The sequence below is a fragment of the Rhinatrema bivittatum genome, chromosome 6 (genome assembly GCF_901001135.1).
Source record: "Rhinatrema bivittatum chromosome 6, aRhiBiv1.1, whole genome shotgun sequence".
Classification (NCBI taxonomy): domain Eukaryota; kingdom Metazoa; phylum Chordata; class Amphibia; order Gymnophiona; family Rhinatrematidae; genus Rhinatrema; species Rhinatrema bivittatum.
The window spans coordinates 248,380,289-248,401,235 of NC_042620.1; the positions used below are offsets into that span (position 1 = coordinate 248,380,289).

The 20,947-nt window shown below is 41.8% G+C and overlaps 1 protein-coding gene across 1 annotated transcript in view; it reads right to left on the reverse strand.

The window, feature by feature from the left end:
- The window catches only part of COL18A1 (collagen type XVIII alpha 1 chain), a 352,734-nt gene that overhangs the window by 273,604 nt on the left and 58,183 nt on the right, over positions 1-20,947 (reverse strand). The window contains exons 4-6 of the mRNA XM_029606745.1: positions 14,501-14,557; positions 10,185-10,308; positions 3,430-3,530 (exon numbers count right to left, since the gene is read on the reverse strand). Of these exons, the coding sequence (XP_029462605.1) occupies positions 3,430-3,530; positions 10,185-10,308; positions 14,501-14,557 (282 nt within the window). The remainder of the gene's footprint in view (positions 1-3,429; positions 3,531-10,184; positions 10,309-14,500; positions 14,558-20,947) is intronic.

Genomic DNA, 20,947 nt, shown 5'->3' on the forward strand with positions numbered 1-20,947 from the left:
ACTTTGGGCCATAATGGGTAAAGTGATACAAAATTAAAGCAAACACACATTCAACAAAATAAATTAAAAGGAAAATAAATATGTTGGAGGTAAGGGGAAGAGAGAGTGTTCCCAATATAGAACCTGATTTACAAAGCTTTTTTCCCTCCACACAGAATGGGAAAAGCGCCTTAGTATATTAGGTCACAGTGAGAGCTTTGCAATATTATAAGACATTGTGAAATTTGCTCTGCTGCTATTAACTAGATGCACAGCCCAAAGCTGGCTCAGTGGCTCAAAAGCAGAGACGCACATTTATATGTTAGTTATTTATTTAAAGCCCTCATTATCTCAAATTTTGGAAGGCTACAGACTTATGTGGCAGATCCTCCCGGTCTGACCACCAGATGTCACTGTCCCTGTCTTAGAACACACTTTGTAAAGAGCCACCCACACTCCTCTGTCCCTCCCACTCGGATACCTGAAGAATATTTAGCCCAGCCATTTTAATACACTTGGGAGTTCAGCTTGAGGCCTCTCAGCTTCATCCTAAGGAGTTTATTTTAAAAAAGTGACACCTCCCAGTGCACTCCCTGCCTGAGGGTCCTTCTTATAATTTACAGAGAGAGAGATCTGTAGGCCTGGCACCCTTTAGGAGCAAAAAAGCTCTCATTAGGGGACCAAAGACCTGCAAGTCTTCTCTAAACCCTAGGTGGACGCGCACCAGGGATGGATCCTGCTGTGAGAGACAGTGAAGGCAGAAGATGTATCCAGTTTAAGCTTTTAAGTATTTTTTGGATGTAAGAAGAGTGGGGAGGTTTTTAGATCTCACTTCCCCACTGGAATTTGAGAGGGGAGAACTTGCCTGATCTCACTAACTTTTCCCCAAGAGAAGTTCTCCACAAAGATCAGAGAATAAGAATCCTTAAAGGAGGAAGAATGAGAGCAGGAGACCCCATCCGAATCTCTACAAATACAGGACCAGGACGGGCGGGATTATCTGAGATGATGATGCTCAAAGGCAGAATTTTTCAGTTCAGCTGGGGACACTTCTACTAGGATTCCTACACAGCCACTGGGAGAGTTTGTACAACTAAGATCACCATGGGCTCTACCCAGAGATCTGATAAAAGGATACCTGTATCCTTATACTTGTACCATCAGTCAGATGTAAATTCACACTTCTGGACAATGGACTTTAATTTACGAGTACTAATCAGTAAACTGTCATTTAACACCCTGGGGTTGTTGCAGACTCTCACCTCACGGGAAGCATCAAATGACTACACACACACTGAGGGTTTTTTCTCTCTCATTGTCTGGGCCACAAGCATGAGCTTACCCCATAAAAAGAATTCCCCCCCCCCCCAGAGATTAAGAATCAAGTGTGGGATGTAATATGCTAGCCTAAGCAGTTCCTGAAGAAATAAATTTTGTGCCCTAGGAGCAACAATCCTCCAAAAAAGGGGTTACATCATCAGCGCCCAAAGAACGTGGGGCTTGAGGACAGTGGAAAAATGTGTACAGTGTGTTTTGAAGTGAAATGTGAGGTTTGGCATTCGAAAATGTACAAAGAAGCTGAGAAAATTAACTGCAATGTTTACAACAAAATGGCGCTCATCCCCACGTTTGAGGATCGGCAGGGAGAGGGGCGCGCCAGAGAAGAATGCACGTGTGATGTATGCGTCTGATGTTGCCACAGTGTATGCGACTTATAACCCACAGAGTAGTATAAAAGCAGCGGCACACTTGTGTCATCCTCTGCAAGAGGGATTTCATGGAGCAGGTGTGGTGCTAAGCGACTGCGAGTGAAGGCCATGACTCCTAACTTCGACAGGATAGCCAAGCGAGCAACTGAGCTTCGAGCTATTACACTATTTAGCACCAAGAATGGACATTTCGATTTCGTCTACAACGTTCCAATGACTAACGCTTTGAGCAAAGCAGCAAGGCTTTACCTGACCTGCATGACTGAGAAGCAGATTCAAAAGCATACAAGCTCTAGTGAGGATAGCCCTCCAAAACCTCCCATCGAGGAGGCCTATGCGATTCAGACCATCGGCAGACAATGGGCAAGTGAAGCCATTGTTCCACTATGTGGGCCAGGTCAATATTTTAGCCTTACGCAAGCGGCGAGACCAGTACAGTACCGGGCGGGATTACACATGCAGTTCCCCCATACCAGAGCGATCTTGACGGTCAAGTGCATCGACTGCAGTGCCATTCAACATCCCAAGCACGTATTCACCCACTGCTACTGCTGCAAGGGACCTCTGTTTCAGGACATTGGCATAGGCCCGAGCATTACCGTGGGATGTCAGGCCGGCTCATCCAAGTCGAACACGTTTCGCTGTCTGGCCCTGCCACAGCGAGGGCCCAGTTTCCCCTGAAGAGTCTGACACTATCGGGAATAGTACCATGCGAACCAAACCCCCCGTCCACGGAGCAGCCCCTGAAGAAATACATTTGTTATGTGCCCTAAAGAGCAAACATCCTCTAGAAAAGGGGGTTACACTTACAAACATAATCTAAAACACCCATGTCAGATTCCAGAGCTGACTTTCCACATTTTGAACATACAGTGGATGCCGATGCTATGGAGGCAGAGTTCACAGCCTCCATGCAGAGGAGAGACTTAGCCATCACACAACAGCAACTACTGGCTAGACACAAAGTGCCCACGTACTGGATTCTAAGGGGAGTTCTGCTTTGTGGCCACTGGCCAAAGACTGCCACTGCAATGGCTGGATAGACAGAGAAGGGGGAAAAGGTTAAAAATTAGGGAAAATCTCGAACAGATGCAAATGAACACCAATGAATGCAAGCCCCATTAGATACCAATGTAGTTTCAACTGTAAGCCAAAAGTTAAAGGGAAGAAACTGAAAAGAGAAATAAAATCGTTGACATCCAGATACAAACATGCACTCTATGTTGTACATTTTGAAGACACATGAAAAATAGAGAGGAAAAAAAAATGTCTAAATCAAAGAACTAAAATTTAAAAAAAAAAAAAAAAAAAAGATTCTCTCTGGACTGCATGTTGAGCACCATGAAGTTTTGTTTAATAACTGCCATATTTGTGATCTTTTGAATTTTCGAGAGCAGTTGCCAGTTTAAGCTTGGCGCCTGGGAATGCTCCTAATCCAGATTTAATTACTATACATTGTCCTTTGGATTCATCCCTATGGACAAGTTTTCATGTGCATTTATGAAAACTGAAAAAATGTTATTGTTATAATACGTAGTTGGGTGAACGATAGAGAAGACCAGAGGTGCTTTAATATGTTTGCACTGTGGCTGGCTTGCTGATACCCATAAGAATGATTGAATAGACTTGTTGGTGCATAATTAACATAATAGTTTTGTTGCATAAGTGAACTATCTTTTTTTTTTTTCCGTACATTTTCATATTGACAGATGCTAACACTTTAAATATGTTTATTCCTTACCTTATCACCTTTATCGCCTCTTGCGCCAGGACCCACAGCAACTCCACTGTCTCCTTTAGGGCCGGTGGGGCCCCGTTCTCCTTTTTCTCCTTTGACTAAAACTGGAAATCAAGTGGAATTACATTTCAGAAAAAACATAGGTTCATGGTAAGCACAAATCAGTAGACAAATATTCCAATAAGACTCCTTTCTGCCCAACCCAATCAGACATACACAGATAAGTCTGGGATAAGACAGTCTGCTGTAGTTGCCATTCCTGTGCCACAATTTCTAGGGATAGACACTGTACAAACTTAATAGCAACACTCAGAGCTCATACAACGTGAAGATCATTGACTTCAGAAATACTGGAGAGGAAATCCTCTTACATTCATTGCCTTCCCATGCTGGTAGAAAGTAAGGAAATTAAAATGTTCACGTTGTTCAGTCGGCACATGCATATTTTCTGATCTCACATTTTTTTTCCAATGAAAAGCTGTCAGTTGCTCTGTTAGGGTCTCTCTGAGACACATGCATTACTGTCTATTATGATGCAGAAAGTCTTGTTTGAGAAGCAAGCTTTCTTACAGCAGAAAGTGAAAACTAATAAATACCACACACAATATACTCCAAGGGATAGAGTTAGTCTGAAATAATTTGTTACAGTGGGAAACCAGTTCCAACCCAGCAGAATGAGTTTCTAAGCTGATTTCTTAAGAGGCTGGAGGGAGCACTGGATGGCCATCCAGGGCTCCTACCATGTGACAGGGGCTGGCCAATGGCACGGATACCCTGTCACATGGTAAGGGCAAAGGGCCATCGGCGCCATTTTGATTTGTGGCAGCCGACGGCCCGGGAGCGGGAGATCGCTCCCGGGACCCCCACTGGACCACCAGGTACCTGTAAAATGTTTTTGGGGGGGTCGTGAGGGTGGGGGAAGCAAAGGGATTAGTTTTAAAGGGTCGGGGTGGGTTTAGGGGTTATTTTTGTGTGCTGTTTTTCTCGCCCTCCCCCAAAACATTACGAGAACCCCCACGATCAATATCGTGGGGTTTTCCTATCGTTTCGGGGGAGCCCCCGATTTCTGACGATTTTGAAAATGTCGACGATATTTTCAGTCGTCTGAAGCCCGATTCACATCCCTATTACTGGCATCAGTAGCATGGGATAGACTTAGTTTTTGGGTACTTGCCAGGTTCTTATGGCCTGGATTGGCCACTGTTGGAGACAGGATGCTGGGCTTGATGGACCCTTGGTCTGACCCAGTATGGCATGTTCTTATGTTAGGACTTTTTAGTTTGGAGATGATACGACAGCAGGGATACGATAAAGGCTTACAGTCATGAGGGGTGTAGAACAAGTTCACAACTTTTTCTTCTATCAGACAATACTGGGAACTAGAGGATATACCAAAAAACTTACAAGCAGCAGATTTAAATTAATTTTTAAAACATGCTTTTTTTTTCAGTCAGAGAATAGGTGGGCTATGGAATTTGTTGCCAGAGAATGATCAAAGCTAGTAACATAGCCAAGTTTAAATAAGATCCTAAGTTTCTGGAGAACAAAGGCATAAATACTTATTAGCCAAATAGACTTTATTTTTATTTATTTTATTTTATTTAAAGGCTTTTATATACCGGAGTTCATGCACTAGTGCATACCACTTCGGTTTACACGGAACAAGGAACAGAAAATTACATCAAACAGATTGAACAATTAAACAAATATACAATTACATCCAACAATTGGGTATAAATAACATGGCTAACTTAGTAGGAACTTAGAGTTAGAGGTGAAGGAGAGAAATAGTACCAAGTGGTAATAGAACAATGTTAATAGCTAAATAATAAATATAAATAGTAAATACAAGTTCTTATAATAAATACAGGTGTTTACAGATTACAGTCTTCAAGAAAAGTTTACGTCTACAGAATAGGGTTAAGTAAATAAGAACTGGGATAGACTTGGATGTCTTTCCTTCATACTTCTGTGGTTTAAAAACAGGGACTAGTTCTTCCACGTAACTCGGATTGGTCGCTGTCAGAGACAGGATGCGTACCTCAATGAGTTCATTGGTCTGCCTCAGCATGGCACTTAAGTTCTTATGTCCTGAATCATCCTTAGCTCAATGAAATATATTTGAAACCAAAGACCCTGAGTGTGCATCCCCTCTACCCAGGCTTCCCAACCCTTGTTGGAAGCATTTGTTGTTAGAATAAGTTAAGGAGGAGGAATTTGAAAGAATACGCCTCTGGCCTGATTTGATAGAATTAGTCACCAGGACAGAGAGTCCCTGAGCTGATGAATGACCTGGACCTTGTCTTGAAGATCCTGAGTGGCCTGTCCCATTCTCTTGGACAAGGTTCTTGTACCTAGCCACCAGGACCTGTACTGCAATGTGCTACTCGCATTTGCAAGGAAGCAATTCACCATGTCCAGGGAAAAGGGCAACACTTGGATTTCCCAAGGTCCTCCTTCCACATTAGATGCATCTCATTAAAAGAAAGAAAAAATGTAGACAAAAAAAAATAAAGCAAGCAGAAGTGATCCAATAAAAAGAAATTTGCAATTTTTAACCAGTAGGCTCAAGATAATCTTGATAGAGAATTAACAAATGTGCAATAGATTGAAAAAAATACAAAGGAAAAAAAAAAAACAGCAGACATCCATGCACATTTCAATTCATTTTCAAAAAATGAAGGATCCAATCATATATAACTCTTTGTTGAGGAAGTTTAAGTCCCAAGGGCACACAAACTTATTTTATTCTTCGGGGCTGCTCCAGCTAGCACTTCTCCCATAACATTACTTTCTGATGCAAGGGTGAATCCCTTCTGTGAGGGGGCAGCTCTCGCTTATGGCTCCAGCAGTGGTGCGTTCCTTTCTGCGAGTGCCGATGCTGCTGTATCCCAGTGGGTGAGATGCTGGGACAAATCAGGCAGGAAAAGGCTCTGGGTATTAAATTAAATGTTTACTGGTTCTTTAACAATTAAATTAAAGTCCATTTATCCATAAAGGTGAAACTACAGCTGACTGATGTACAGAGGTAATTTTCTTCTTCTAGGTAGGTATCCTTTATCTCAGGTAGCTGGGTAAAGCTTCCTATGGTAATTTTAAAGTGCACAGCGCTTTCCCAGTGGGCCAAATGGGAATTCTATTGGCGGGGTCCCTTCAAACACAAAAAGTCCTAAGTCCAGTTTATTTACTGGTCACCTGTCCTAGTTCCATAGGGTAAAGATCTAGGGGAAGTCTCCAAAGATCTTGATCTTTAGTCTTGGTGGTGATGACTTCTCATGCAGGAAAAGTCTTAGGAATCAAGAACCAGGCTATCCCAGGCCTAGAACCCTTATAAGGAGGGTAGGTCAAAAAATGTCCCCACCAAACCTTATCTGAATACTTGCTTGCCATTAAAATCTCTCTCAATGACAGCTGCTATATTGTCAGTGGTGCTTGTCCCATCTAGGGAGTAGATTTAGGGCTCAAAGGTCTTCAGCCCTTGTCCTTTGTGTCCAGGGAAGCCTTCTCCAAAGGGTGCAGGGTTTATGCAATCATCCCTTCTGAAAAATCAGGATAGATATTGGCTATCAAAAATCTCACACAGTAAGTACTGTCAATGGTGCTTGCCTTACCTAGGAAGCAGATTGAGGCTCACAGGTTTTCAGTCCCTTTTGGGAGTTCAAAGAGGGAATCCAGCAAAAGTCTATCTCACTGCAAAAAATATGAGGGAGATCCTCCAGGAGGGACTGCACAGTGAGAAACCCCCTCCAAACTAAATTTCCTGATGAGGCATGGAGGCCTCACCAGGGGGTAAAAAAAAACCTGCATCCTCACTGCTCTGAGGCTAACTCAAAAGACCACACCTAATACTGAACTAGCTGTACTAAATAGGCCGAGGCAACCAATCCCAGCCCTCCAGGTTGGAAGAGGCTGAAAAGGATGGAAGGCTAACAGAAACGTTGACTAAGCTGGACCTAAGGCCATCTAGTGGCTGACCCAAGGGGGCACCATACATAGAAAACTCGGGAGCCAGAAATTAAATACCAATGGCAAAAATAACTACAAATCCTTAACCACCAAGTACGGAGAACTAAACATATCAGAAGCTTCACTAAACAAACTAGAGTGGTTCCAGCTCCTTCTGCAGTCTTACAGGCCGATGCAATAAGATGCGCACTGAAAACGGGAGCTCGTGTTGAGCCCCTGTTTCCTGACGCACACAGCCACATCCCTGGGCGCTCCAATGCAATATTTAAATGAGGAGCATTATAGAAAAGGGCATGCTATGGGAGAATGTACATTTCTGGCACTCAAAAGCGGTTATTGCATCAGGCACCCAGAACTGCAATGGGAGCTCAATATGAGCATCCATTTTGATCACACTTTCTTTGGTTATTTTGCTGAGGTGGTGCTTTCAATGCTCCAGTTTATTATATCAGGCACCCATTGCTACAGGCATCTAAGTTGTGCAGTCATGAGAAACGTGCGTTTCTTTTTGAGCAAACCAATATACATTTATTTTTTGCCAACACAAGCAGTAAATTCGAGTCGGGGAATAATACTAAGGAGGAGGACACATTTACCGCAACACAGAAGACTATATTTTTGTAATGTTTCTCATGAGCCCTTGACCGCGAGTTGACCTTACTCCACTTCGAGGGCTGGAGTTAAATTCCTCACGTTCAAAAGTGTGCATTGGGCACCCAGATCTTTCCTGCATCGAGGGAGGGGGGGGAGGGTAATAGCTAATGTCTTCATCTACATGGAATTTGCATGATTTGGTTGCTACTGGGCTCGCATTTATTAGGGTGCACGTTTTGGACGCGCTAGTCTCCTTATTACATCAAGCACTAGTCTTATGTGCCCAAAATGCATGCCCAAACACAAGGAAAGCCATGCGCTAGGCTGGGCACACCTTAGTGAATCAACCCCTTAAAGCCTAACTTTCAAACCTGTCCACTGTACAGCATTTACACGCATAAATGAATATGCTGAGACTTCTGTTAGTATTTTATAAACAGAGGGGTAGGAGCTGCAAGGTTTATAAAATGTCACATAGTTGTACTCCAAAAGTACTTGCATGTGTTTCAATAAGCATGAATAATTCCAGGGCAAGAAAACACATATTCTCTTTACCTATTTTATAAACATACATTTGTTCAGGGAGATTCACTCGGAAGAGGCCCTGAATATTCTGTAATAACTCTCACTAGGACAAAGCAATCTGAACGTACAATGTACTCTTCAGTATATGGCGCTTTGAACAAGCCGGGATGCCCCCTCGTCAGAGCGATGAGATAGGTGCCGGACAGCTGTCGCAACGTTCAACCTCCATTTGCAAGATGGAGCAAAGTGTCACACGTCGGCAAAGAGCATAGCAGAAATTGAGTCCTTTTTCGGCAAAGGGTAATTTCAAAGCGGCTTTGGCCACCACGGTCGCCGGATCTGACACTACCAGACTTCTTCCTTTGGGGTATGCTCAAAGGAAATGTTTATCGGAACAAGCCTCGCACTGTGGAAGATTTGCAGGAAAACATCCAACATGAAATTGCTGCTATTCCTCCCAATATGTTCACAGACACGTTCAGGAACATGGAGCGCCGTGTTGAAATGTGTCTGGCGGAAAACAGCAATCACTTCCAGCATCGCATGTAATCCAAAAGATAACACATATGTCAAGGTATGTAGTGTATTTTTTTGGTTCAGATTGCTTCCTCCTAACAGAAGGTACAACAGAATATTTGGGGCCTCTTTTGAGTGAATCTCCCTGTATATTTTAGGTGTGTAAAAAAATATAACATGTATATATAATGTTAATAATCCCAATTTATATGCAGAGGCAGGTGTTTTATAAAGCATGCATATATGCCATGTTGAAAATATCTGCACTCGTACTTGAAATCACCAGCTTGCCAATACCTCTGCCAGTTCTAGACTCTCTAGCACTTCACCCTGAATCCCCACTAATTCACCCAGACCTCCCAACCAAAAACTGCAGACAAGTCTGATTTCACTTGTTCGAGACAATTAGCATGTGTCCCCTTCCACAGCATCCTTCACGAAAGTGTTGAAAAGAACCATTCCAAGAACCAATCCCTGAGATACATTGCTAGTAATGCCCTCTACCCCCCTTGAAGTGAACTTCATGTACCACTACCCTTTTTGCCTCCCACTCAAACAGTTTCTGACCCATTCAGTCACTTTGGGGCCCATAGCAAGGATGCTCAATTTATTTATAAATTACCTATGTGGAGTCATGTCCAAGGCCTTACTGAAATCCAAGTACACTGCATTTACTGTTCTCCCTTGAGGAGGATAAATAATTTTTTTTTCATCCAAAAATAAGAGACCATGAGAATGCTAAAGTAATGTAAAGAGAGAATAAAACTGAAATGACTCTCAGCTGCACAACAACAACTAATTTCTGACACCATTCCACAAGCTTGAAAAATCATTGCAGAAGTATAAAATACATGAGAGGGAGCCTGCTAATATTAAACAATGATTGGATTTGGTGGAGGACAAGGTTATATAAGCCCAACAGAAGGAAGATTCTGTGGTGACTCATAATAAATTATGGTAGAATATACTGAGGAGAAGATCTAATCCTAGAACTCTATGCTTGCAAAACTTCTATACGTGCTACATGATTTGAAGAAAAATATTTCTTTTTTAATCTTAGACTGTTGGTTAAAAACCAAATATGCTGATTTCGCTGACCCACTGATTCTGCCTCCAAACAGGTCTGAAGGCAAATGCAGAGAAGACCAATTAATTACCTGGAGAAGCTGGAAACAATACTTTGCTCTCATTCAGTCTGTCCTCAGTGGCTGCTGGCTTCATGGCTGTGGGAGGGCTTGTGACAGGTGGCTGCTCTGGAAGTCTCGATGCCACAGGAGTCACCTGAATAAGGGAGGAGCAAGAATAAAGCATGGCCCCATTGGAAAAGTCAATGACAATATACGTTACTGAGTAAATCGCTCTCAGTTGGGCGGGAACCACAAACGAGGCTCTGTGTGCTGATGTGGAATGTAATATATACTGAAGTCTCAGATATTCTTTTTGGAGCATCGGATGATATTATTTGCTTAACATTCAAATACAAAGTTTATCACTTTCCAACTGTTTTACCCCCTGATGAAGCCTGTGGGGGCAAAACATTCGGCCTTTGTTGGGGTTTCTGGTAAAAGGAAGACATCTTATGTGTATTATAGACGTCAGCAGCAAAGGATCAATTCTTATGTGAAGATAGGATAATATCTGTATGTTCAGCATCCGCTGTTATAAATAGTTCATCTAAGGATTATTTTAGTTGGACTTTAATTTATTATGACATTTAAATTTTTTAGTATTGAAGTCTGTGCTATTTTGATATCTTGCATTTTTGTATACTGATTTGAATTCATTGAATATGCTGTAATAAAAAGTTGTTTTATTTTTTATTAGTGTTCTGCAATAATAACCTTTATTTCTATATGAATTTTTGAACACTAGGTTTTTGTTTGCTAGTTTTTTTGCTTTTATATATATAATCACACACACACGTACACATATGCAAAGAGTATTCAAGAGACAGCTGCATTGCCAACCAGTAGCTCAAAGACCCATTTTGTTTCTCTTCAAATTACTGAAAGGCGTAAGCTCACACATACACGGGCACAGAAAAGTGGACACTTCATACCCACAAGACACAGAGAGCAACAGATATCTGCATAGAGAGAGGAATAACCAGTAAGAAAAAGGTGGTGATAAATCCTTTGTACAGGTCCTTGGTGAGGCCTCACCTGGAGTATTGTGTTCAGTTCTGGAGACTGTATCTCCCAAAGGATGAGACAGGATGGGGGCAGTCCAGAGAAAGGACATGGGGGTCTATATTGGAAGACTTATGAGAAGAACCTGAAGGATCTTAATATATATGTATACCCTGGAGGAGAGGAGGTGCAGGGGAGATATGATACAGACTTTCAGATACCTGAAAGGTTTTAATGATGCACAAACTTTGAACCTTTTCTGTTGGAAAGGAATCAGAGGAACTAGGGGTCATGAAATGAAACTCCAGAGGGCATGACTCAGAACCAATGTCAGGAAATATTTCTTCACAGAAAGGGTGGTGGATGCCTGGAATGCCCTCCTGGAAGAGGTGGCGAGGATGAAAACAATAAATGAATTCAAAAGGGCACGGGATAAACACTGCAGATCCCTAGAGGCTAGATTTTGGACATGAAGAAAGGGGTGCACGGGGGTAACCTGCACAGAGCGACGGTTACTACCATGAGCAACCTGCTGGGCAGACTGGGTGACCATTTGGTCTTTATCCGCCATGTTACTACTATGTCATGTCCAAAGACAGACATCCCATACCAAGACTGAGATAGAAACAGATACCCAGAGATACAGAGACCTCACACACAGACAGCTGCCCCATACCCAGACAAAGACACCCCACATCTCCTGTTTTTATTTTTATTTATTTATTTTTATTTTAAGTTAATTCTTGTTTTTTATTTCATGAATTTTATTGCAAACCGTTTTGGTCAGCTATTGCCTGTGAAAAGACGGTAAAGAAATGTTTTTAAATAAATTAAATAAATAAATTAAATAAATAAATAAATAAATAAATAAATGTAAACACAGACACTCCACAGAGAGACAGAAATCCAACATCCAGTCAGACACAAAGATATACATACACCCCCCCCCAGATAGAGGACCCACAGATACACCACAGACACAGAGAGAGGCATATATACAACACATGCAAACACAAGCAGACACAGAAAGAGATTCAGGCAGACAAACCACATTACACACAGACACAGACCACACACAGACACAGATGAAAGCATACCAGACAAAGAGAAAGACATACATGCCACACCCAGACACATGGGCCACATACCACAATGGTAAGGGCCGGAACATTTTTCAAAAAGTTGAGATGCCAGCCAAAATTTTATTTGGAGTTGAGAAAAATTCCATTCCACTCTGCCCAATTTTTTATTTTTTATTTTTTTTTACTGCTTTCATTAATTTTTCCCTATATTTATATATTTTCTTAGTTTTCTCTTCTTTTTTTTCCTGTGTTTTCTTTTCCTTATTTAACTTTTTCTTTAATTTTTTGCCTTTATTCTCCCTTTCCCACCTCCTCCCTTCTCTCCCTTCTGCCTCCTCATTCTCTCAGGCCTCTCTGCCCATTCCTCTCCCCAACTTCACTACCACTTCTCCGCTGGCAGGCAACTGCTGTGATCTCTCTTCCCCGGGTAGGGGCCCCAGCGGCTGCAGGAACTCCTCCTGGGCTGAGGCCCGAGGGTGAAAGGCCTTCCTGGGTTGTGGAGCACCTCAGTGGCTGTTCCCATGTCCAGTTCTGCTGCGGTTTCACACCTGGGCCTGCCACAGCAGCAGCAGCAGCTCCTTTCCCTGGCCCACCAAACAATGCCTGGCTAAGCCACGGTACGCTTACAATGATTGACAACAACCTCCCTCCTGAGCTTGCAATGCCTCCACGGCACCGAGACTGGACAGTTTAGCTCTTTTTCTCTTCCCTTACGGGCTTGTCAGTGTGACCCGTTCAGAATAATCTAAGATCCCCTGGGGGCCTCAATCCTCCAGTTTGCTCACCCCTCCCCCTACACCTTTACTATCAAGAAATACTTTACTTCATATTTTTTGTATAGCAATAACTGAGCCATAACTACCATGCGGAATAGCAGCAGCTGCTGAACAATCTACTTCTACAGCAAATTTTCAAGTACTAAAAAAATACGAAATACATATTCTTCATCTGTTCTGAACCTCTGACTTTTTTTATTCTCTTATTCCCCTCAATCTCAAGTCTTTCTCCTCTATTTTGTTCTTTTTTTCACTTTTTTTCCTTAATAAAAATCCTCTCTCATATTTCTTCCTTGCAGGAGATCAGAAAGCAGGAGGGGGGGGGGGGTCCCAACCTGGTTGGCAAACAAAGGGAGCTGTGACAGGCCACAAGGGAGGGGGAGAATTTTTTTTTGGGGGGGGGCGCTTTCAGTCCTTGCGGATAGCTTGCACGTCTATGGATAAAGGCCACTTTTCAAGGGGAAACTCTGCAGTTTTCGTTTGAAAATCCAGTAGCAGGCCGGTACCTCAGGTATTCTTTACGTCATGTATTTGCAAATGCAGACATGGGGTAAGGCACCACCCCTTTTATCCCACTCACAGGTGGGGGGGAAGGAAGTTTCAGAAAACATTTATCCATAGGTAAACACCTGTTTGCCCATGGAAAACCTTCTGAAACTTTTCCTTTCATATTTTAATTAATCATGTTTTAATAAGGTAAGAATGAAGCCTTGTAGCAAATGCCTTCCCCAGCTCTGATTGCAGTTGTGTGGAGACGTTAAAGACAGTGTGTATACAACAGCAGGAAAGACTGTTTGGAAACAGAGGTATAAAGGTGGTTTTATGTGTAGGAAGCAGGTGTATAAGAGGCAAGTCCGTGCAAGGTCATGGGGAGGGGTACAGAAATTGGTGTGCATCAGATCATGATGTGGAGTGGAGAGTATGTGTGGGTGTATTGACGAGTCTGTGCAGGGTGAATAGGTTTGGAGCACTGAAATACGTTTGTGTAGGAATGTATATGCGTGGTGTATGAAAGACCAGGCACATAGCAGCAAGTGTCTTTGTGGGTGCAGAGGTAAATGAGTATGTGAGGGTAGGAGTGTAAAGGCAGAAGTGTGCATTGGGGTACAGCAGGGATCTCCAACTCTGGTCCTCTAAGGCCACAAACTGGTTGGGTTTTCAGGATATCCCTAGTGAATATGCATGAGATACACCTGCTTACAACCAAGGCAACATGCACATAAATCTATCTCATACATCGTCATTTGAGATATCCTGAAAATCTAATCAATTTACATTCCTGAGGACCAAAGCTGGACAGATGTTCTGTTGAGGGGTATGAAGACGCTGCAAGGTATGTGCATGTGTGAATAAAGTACTCGAGTGGGTATGTGCAGAAGTGTAGAGGTAGAGTTTATAGGAAGGGGTGTCTAGGGGGAGGGAAGGGTAGAGGGTACATGAAAAGTCCATATAGAGAAGACCACAGATGGGCAAAGGTTATGCTTACCACATCTCTGTCATGCTCCTCCTTTACATCCTGACCACTTCCAAAATCTCCAGAGACCTATTAAGAGAGATGCAAAAACTTAAAGGTAGAAAATCTTTCACTCTCTGAGGGTTTGCAAGTTTTCTTACCGTAAACAATGTTTTCCATAGATAGCAGGATGAATTAGCCATTACATATGGGTGACATCCGGCAGCACTGAATAGATCTCCCTCTCTAACTAGTAGAATGTTTGCTCTGAGCATGTGTGGGAATTTCCAAACAAGAATTGCCTCATGAGCCCACTCCATCAATTTGAGAGCTAATTCTAGCTAGGTAGTCAATTCTCCAGGGAGAAAGGGAGAAAGGCAGATATTTAGTATGACTAATTCATCCTGCAATCTATGGAAAATACCATTTATGATAAGCAAACTTGATTTTTCCATCAATAAGCAAGGCTGAATTAGCCATTACATGTAGGAAGTCCCAAGCTGAGGACTGAAGCAGAGCATTTATTGAATAATCAACCCAGACCTCACCACGGAGAGTAGACTACTGGGTGAACAGGCTATGCAAAACTACTTGTCTGAATTTATGGTCACTCTTCAAGAAATTGTCCAGATAGCAATGGGATGCAAAGGTGTGTACTAACAACCATGTTGCAGATGTCTTCAAGTGGTATGGCTCGCAGATGAGCCACTTATGTAGACATGGCTCTAATTTGATGAGTCTTGATGGTGTCCTTAATTTGTAGGCCTGCTAGCCTACAATAGTGAGCAATGCAGTCTGCTAGCCAGTTGGACAAAGTACAATTGGCACTGCTAGGTCTAATCTGTTAGGATCATGAGAAGAATAGCTGCAAAGCCCGATAATAGTATAGTAAGACAAGGCCCATTTATAGTCTAAGGTATAAAAGGTTTCTTGACTTCATGTGCATGTGGCCTCAGGAATAATGTAGATAGCATGATGGCTTGATTAATATAGAAAGCCGACACAATCTTTGGTGGAAAGTTGGGAAGGTTCAGAGCACCACTCTTAAGGTGGAAAAAATGCACATAAGGAGGATAATGAACTAAAACCTGAAGTTCACTTGCTCTTCTGGCTGTGTTTACTGCTACAAGAAATATTACTTTCCATGTAGGAAACTTGAAAGAAGCTAATTCCAAAAGGTTCAAATGGCGGCTTCATCAACTGTGGAAGAACTACATTCATATCCCATGGAATGGGAAGATTTATAACTGATGTTTTAATATGCCATAAGCCTTTTATGAATCTGGATACTAACGGATGAATGGAGATAGACTTACTCTCTGAACATGGTAAGCAGGAATGGCATTGAAATGTACTCTTTCTGATGAGGTGGCAAGACCTGAATTAGAAAGAGAGCAAATAATTCAGTAACTCTTTGGGTTTGCATGCGAATGGATTCAAGGTCTTCTTGACAGTTTTCTGATAGATATGTCCTCAATTTCTTTGGGTAAGGACAAATCTTTTATCATTGAGTGTTCAACATTCAAGCTGTCAAGCTGAAGGAGAGAAGGCTCGGATGAAACAGGCATCCCTCTTCTTGAGTTAGCAAGGATGGATCTGACCTGAGAGGTATTGGTGAACGGCTGAACTAGATACATGAACCAGACTTGTCTGGGCCACGCTGGAAATACGAGAATCAATCAGACCTGATCGTTGAGCACTTTCTGCACAGTTCTGATTATGAGAGGAATCGGTGGAAAATCATACATAATAACTGCATTCCAGTCTAGCAGAAAAACTTCAAACTGATCTGAGTTTGCTGGAAAGAATGAAGCAAAACTTTTCAATTTTTCTGTTTTACTCTGATGCAAACAGATTGACTGCTGGAAAACACCATAGATTGAACAGTCTGTTGGCTGAAGAGACTGCTTGTATAGTTGAAAAACCATGATGAGGTGATCTGACAACATGTCAGAGGTCCCTGGAAGGTAGATAGCTTGCAAGACAGCTTGATGTTTGCATGCTCACATACCTTTATCACTTCTAGGCAAAGAGTTCATGACACTGTGCCTCCTGGTTTGCTCATGAAGAACATGATGACTTGATTATCTGTTTGAATGAGAATGCCCCTTTCCTTAGAGGAGACAAATAAAAAGTTGATAGAATGTATCTAATCACTCTCAACTCGAGGAGAATGATCTGAAATTGTTTCTCTTAGAATGCCCATGTTTCTTTGAGTTCAAAAAGGGCCTGTGTTGGCTCCCTAACCCTTGTGGAGGCATTCATTGCCAATGTTACTTGGTGAGGAGGTAGGTATAGTGGTGCTCCTTCCTGAAGAATGGTCTAGCCGCTTACATAGCTCCAGTTTCATTTTAGTTGAGATTTCCACTTTGCTTGTAAATACTGAGTTAGCTGGTCCCACTGGAAACAAAGGCCCCAGTGCACGATATATATGTGAAGTTGGGTTAATGATACTGTGTAAATAGCTGCTGTCATGTGACCGAGAACAAACAGCACCTCTCTAGTTGGGGACTGATTTGTGTTTCACTGTCTATAGACTAGAGAGCTGAGATTGTTTACCTGATCTGATGGAAGACAATCTCTCTCCTATAAAGAATCTATCCACACATCAATGAATTTGATTTTCTGGGATGGAATTAGAGATTGCTTGAAATTCACCAGGAAGCCTCATAGCTGTAGGAGTCGTATTGATTTCTGTACTGAGGTTAGTACACCATCTTGGCATTTCACCATCACAAGCCAGATATCCAAGCAAGGGAAGTCTTAGCTGCCCTGACACCATAGATCAATTGCTACTACAAGATAGGTACTTGGTGAAGACCATTGGTGCGGCTGTCAGGCTAAAGGGGAGCACTTTGTACTAATAGTGAGAAGAATCTACCATAAAGTGTAGGTAACGCCAGTGGATAGGGATATGAGAATAAGCATCTTTTAGATCCAAAGTGCACAACCATTTCCCCCTTATGGATAAAGGGAGGATTGTGTGGAATTTCTCCCAGAGTATATGCTTATTCAGGCTTCTTAAATCCAAGATGGATCTCAGTCCCTCAGATTTCTTGGCAATTAGAAAGTAGTAGGAATAAAACCCCTGGCCATGATGATGTGGAGGAACCAGTTCTATCATCTGTTGGAGGAGCAATTCCATCTCCAGGCGGAGTTGCATTAAGTCAGACAAATCTGGATCGAAGACTGAATGATGAGGAAGCATGGGTAGCCAGAAGAAATGCATGTGGTAGCCAGACTCCACAATCTTGAGAACCCAGTGATCTTTGGTGATTGTTCCACTACTCCAAGTAGTAATGTGAAATATGGTACTTCGATTGAGTATTTTGGAGTAACGTGATTTGGTGTTGTAACATACTGCTCCATGCAATAAATCCATTTACCTGCCAGTAATAAGAATGTTCTGAAAACATCATTCATATGCGACCTGATTTATTTTATTAAGAACATTCTTTTGGCATACATATAGGTATACTAGGAATGGACTTTCTAACAGCAGTATATCATTTTTCAGTAAGTTATAGTTTCAGGTGTACTTTGTTCTAAAATGATTTGCTGTCTAACATTGCTCTGTGCAGCCAACTTTGAAATTTCAACATGTTATGAGGTATGCTAGCTATGTTCCTCTTTTTCTGAAGATTTTTATCTGCTTGCCAGCAATAAGAATTCATTGTGAACGTTATTCATGTGTGAAATAATGCATTTTTATTAGGAACATTCTTCTGGCGTGGATATAGATGTACATGAAAGCGAGATGTTTTAAGACAGAGTGTACCACTGGGAACAGTATATAATTTTTTTCAGCAAGCTATAGCTTCCAGTTTTAAGCAAAATTGATTTTTGAATAGATCAATTAGTGGTTTTCACATTTGGTTATTATATATATATATATATACACACACACACAAATACATACAGGGCAGTGTATTTATTTATATACAGGGCAGCTGTTTTGATTGGGCACAGCCTCCAGGGGATTTGAGTTCTATTTAAGACCCGGATGTGACCCGGTTTGAGTCTGCCTCAAAGTGGTTCCGGCTCAGGAAGTAGGAGGAAGATCGGCTTTACTTCAGGTAAACTGCTTTATTGTATTTTGCATTTTTTATTCTGCTTTCATTCCCCTTTTTTTCATTTTTCCACCCTCTTCTTGCCTTTTGGAGCCTGTCCGCACAAATAATTGTTGAGTTTCACCTTACTTTTCTAATTTTTTTTGTTTTCTCACGCTTTTGTTCTTTCAGCAACTTTTGTATTGTTCCGGTTTAACTTTTATCCCTTTCTGCCAAGCATGGCAGTTCAGCATTGGGTTTCACTGATGCCCGTTTTTTGGGGGGCACTGCGAGCAACTTGCCCCTTTAAGTGCTGTAAGTACTTGGTTGCATTTTTTTGTCGTTATCACATCGAATTTTACACGATAGGAGCATTTCTGCAGTACGCTGCTATTCTCTATGGAAGACGGCGCCTTTGCTTGAATATTCTCACCTCGCTTTACAGCCCTTCCCGATTGGGTGGTTCTTAAGCTATTCCAGCTCGTGGTATGGTTATTTGGAGTTTTGTATGCCCATTGAACTATTTTTTCAAGTGCACCATTGTGGTCTTGTTTGTCCCCTTTACTTTTCTTCTATTTTTAAATTCCAGTGCACGCGGTTTCAGCGGCTTTCAAGCCATTGTGGGTCCTTTCAGTTCTCTGTCAGGTCGTCTTCTTTTTGAACACATGGCCTGGGGTTTATTCTAATATAAAAAAAAACTTTCTTATTGCTTGCGGTTCTCGGCTTTTCCTTTGTTTATTACAGCCTTTTTGTCCACGGACCTATTGTAAGAAGTTTCCAAGTTTGATATTACAAGACTATCTGTGCAAAGTTTGAGCGACTTCATCTCTTCCAGGGCTCAGCTCCCATGCGGTACAGATAATTTGGTTTTGCTTTTCACATTCTAATCTTGGGCTTTTGGGGTCTTGGACTTGTATTAGCTTAAGGATGGTAGCTCACAGTCTTTGGTTTTTTTTTTCAAGTTCTTTTGTAGTAGGTTTGCTTTCAATATAACTTAATTACATTTCCTAGCTTTTTTCAGTTCCCATTCTAGTCCTTCTGCCTTTCCAAATATATCATTTCTTATAATCATTCACATTGTGTCTCTTGTTCCCTGCAGGCTATGTGTATTTCAGGACTATATGAGCATTATTAATTTGCCCAATTCTTTGTTTTTATTTTCTGGTAAATGTATAACACTGGCTAGATCTCAATACATATTTTTCCTGGTCAATGGCCCGCGAATAAAGTAAATTGATGAGATCCAGTAAGACACTTCTGCTTCAAGTGGACTTGCAGCAGGCGGACACTTGTCAATTTTGGTCCCTATTCCTCCATCTTATTCAGTTTTTTTTAATTTTTCGCATTTGTATTTATTTTTCCTTTTTATTTATTTATTTATTTGTCGGATTTAGCTATAAATTTAAACATTGATTTCCTCCGTTGGTGCCAAATAGGTTGCAGGCGGCATCCAGTTCATTAAGCTTGCGTGTATAATTTATTAAATTCAGCATATTAATTTACATTTTTGGATACATAGTGCTCTTTGGCTTCTAGAACATGCAGCAGTTAGTGTGCTGTTCCACAGATGAGCTTCTAATTAATTTTTTTTCCGCACATTTGTTAGAAGTGAAATAGGCTCATCCCTTCAGGTGGGGTTGGGGCCTGCCTTGATCAAGCAAGTTAGTAACTTTCATACTTATATTGGGCCTCATTTTCTAAAGTATCGCAGGCATGCGGATACTCGGCAGTGATCGCACTGCGGCGATGCGATCGCTGCCGGTTTCGCACCCAATAGCGCCACCATATAAGGTGTAGCTATTGGGCGCAAAGTAGGACGCGAAAAGGCCCTTACCTTTTCGTAGTCCGCGGCGTCTTCGCGGAGTCGGCCCTGGTGACGCCCCGACTCCTCCTTTTCCGGGGCTGACCCCGGCCCGATTTAGGTAGTGCAGGCGTGCGATAGCCTTGGTAAATAAGGCCCATTATTTGTATTTGAACAGACTGTATTATCATTTTCCCAATAATGCAGCACATTTACGTACAGACATTTGAGTTCTCCATTTTTTCAACTTTTTTTTTAGGATTCTTTTACATTATTTTTTCAGAGTTCATTTGGTGGTTTTAGGCAACAACTTTTACTCACAGAGTGTTCCACATACTAATAACTACTGTTTTCTTCGATATTTTTGTTACAGATCCCTCTATTCGTTTCCATTAAGGGTCTCCCTGAAGAAGCCACTTTGGTGAAACAAGGTCCTTGTTGGGATTCTTCCATCTGACCCTGGTTCTGATAGGATTTTTTCCATCTGACCCTGGTTCTTACAAACTACATTAACATTTGGTGGAGCTACCATTGAGTCTATGTTATCAATCTCAGGGACCAAGCATGTTGGCCTCTTTTAGACAGTGCGATATTACAGCCTAGGAGTGTCTTGTTAACTGGTGGGTTGCT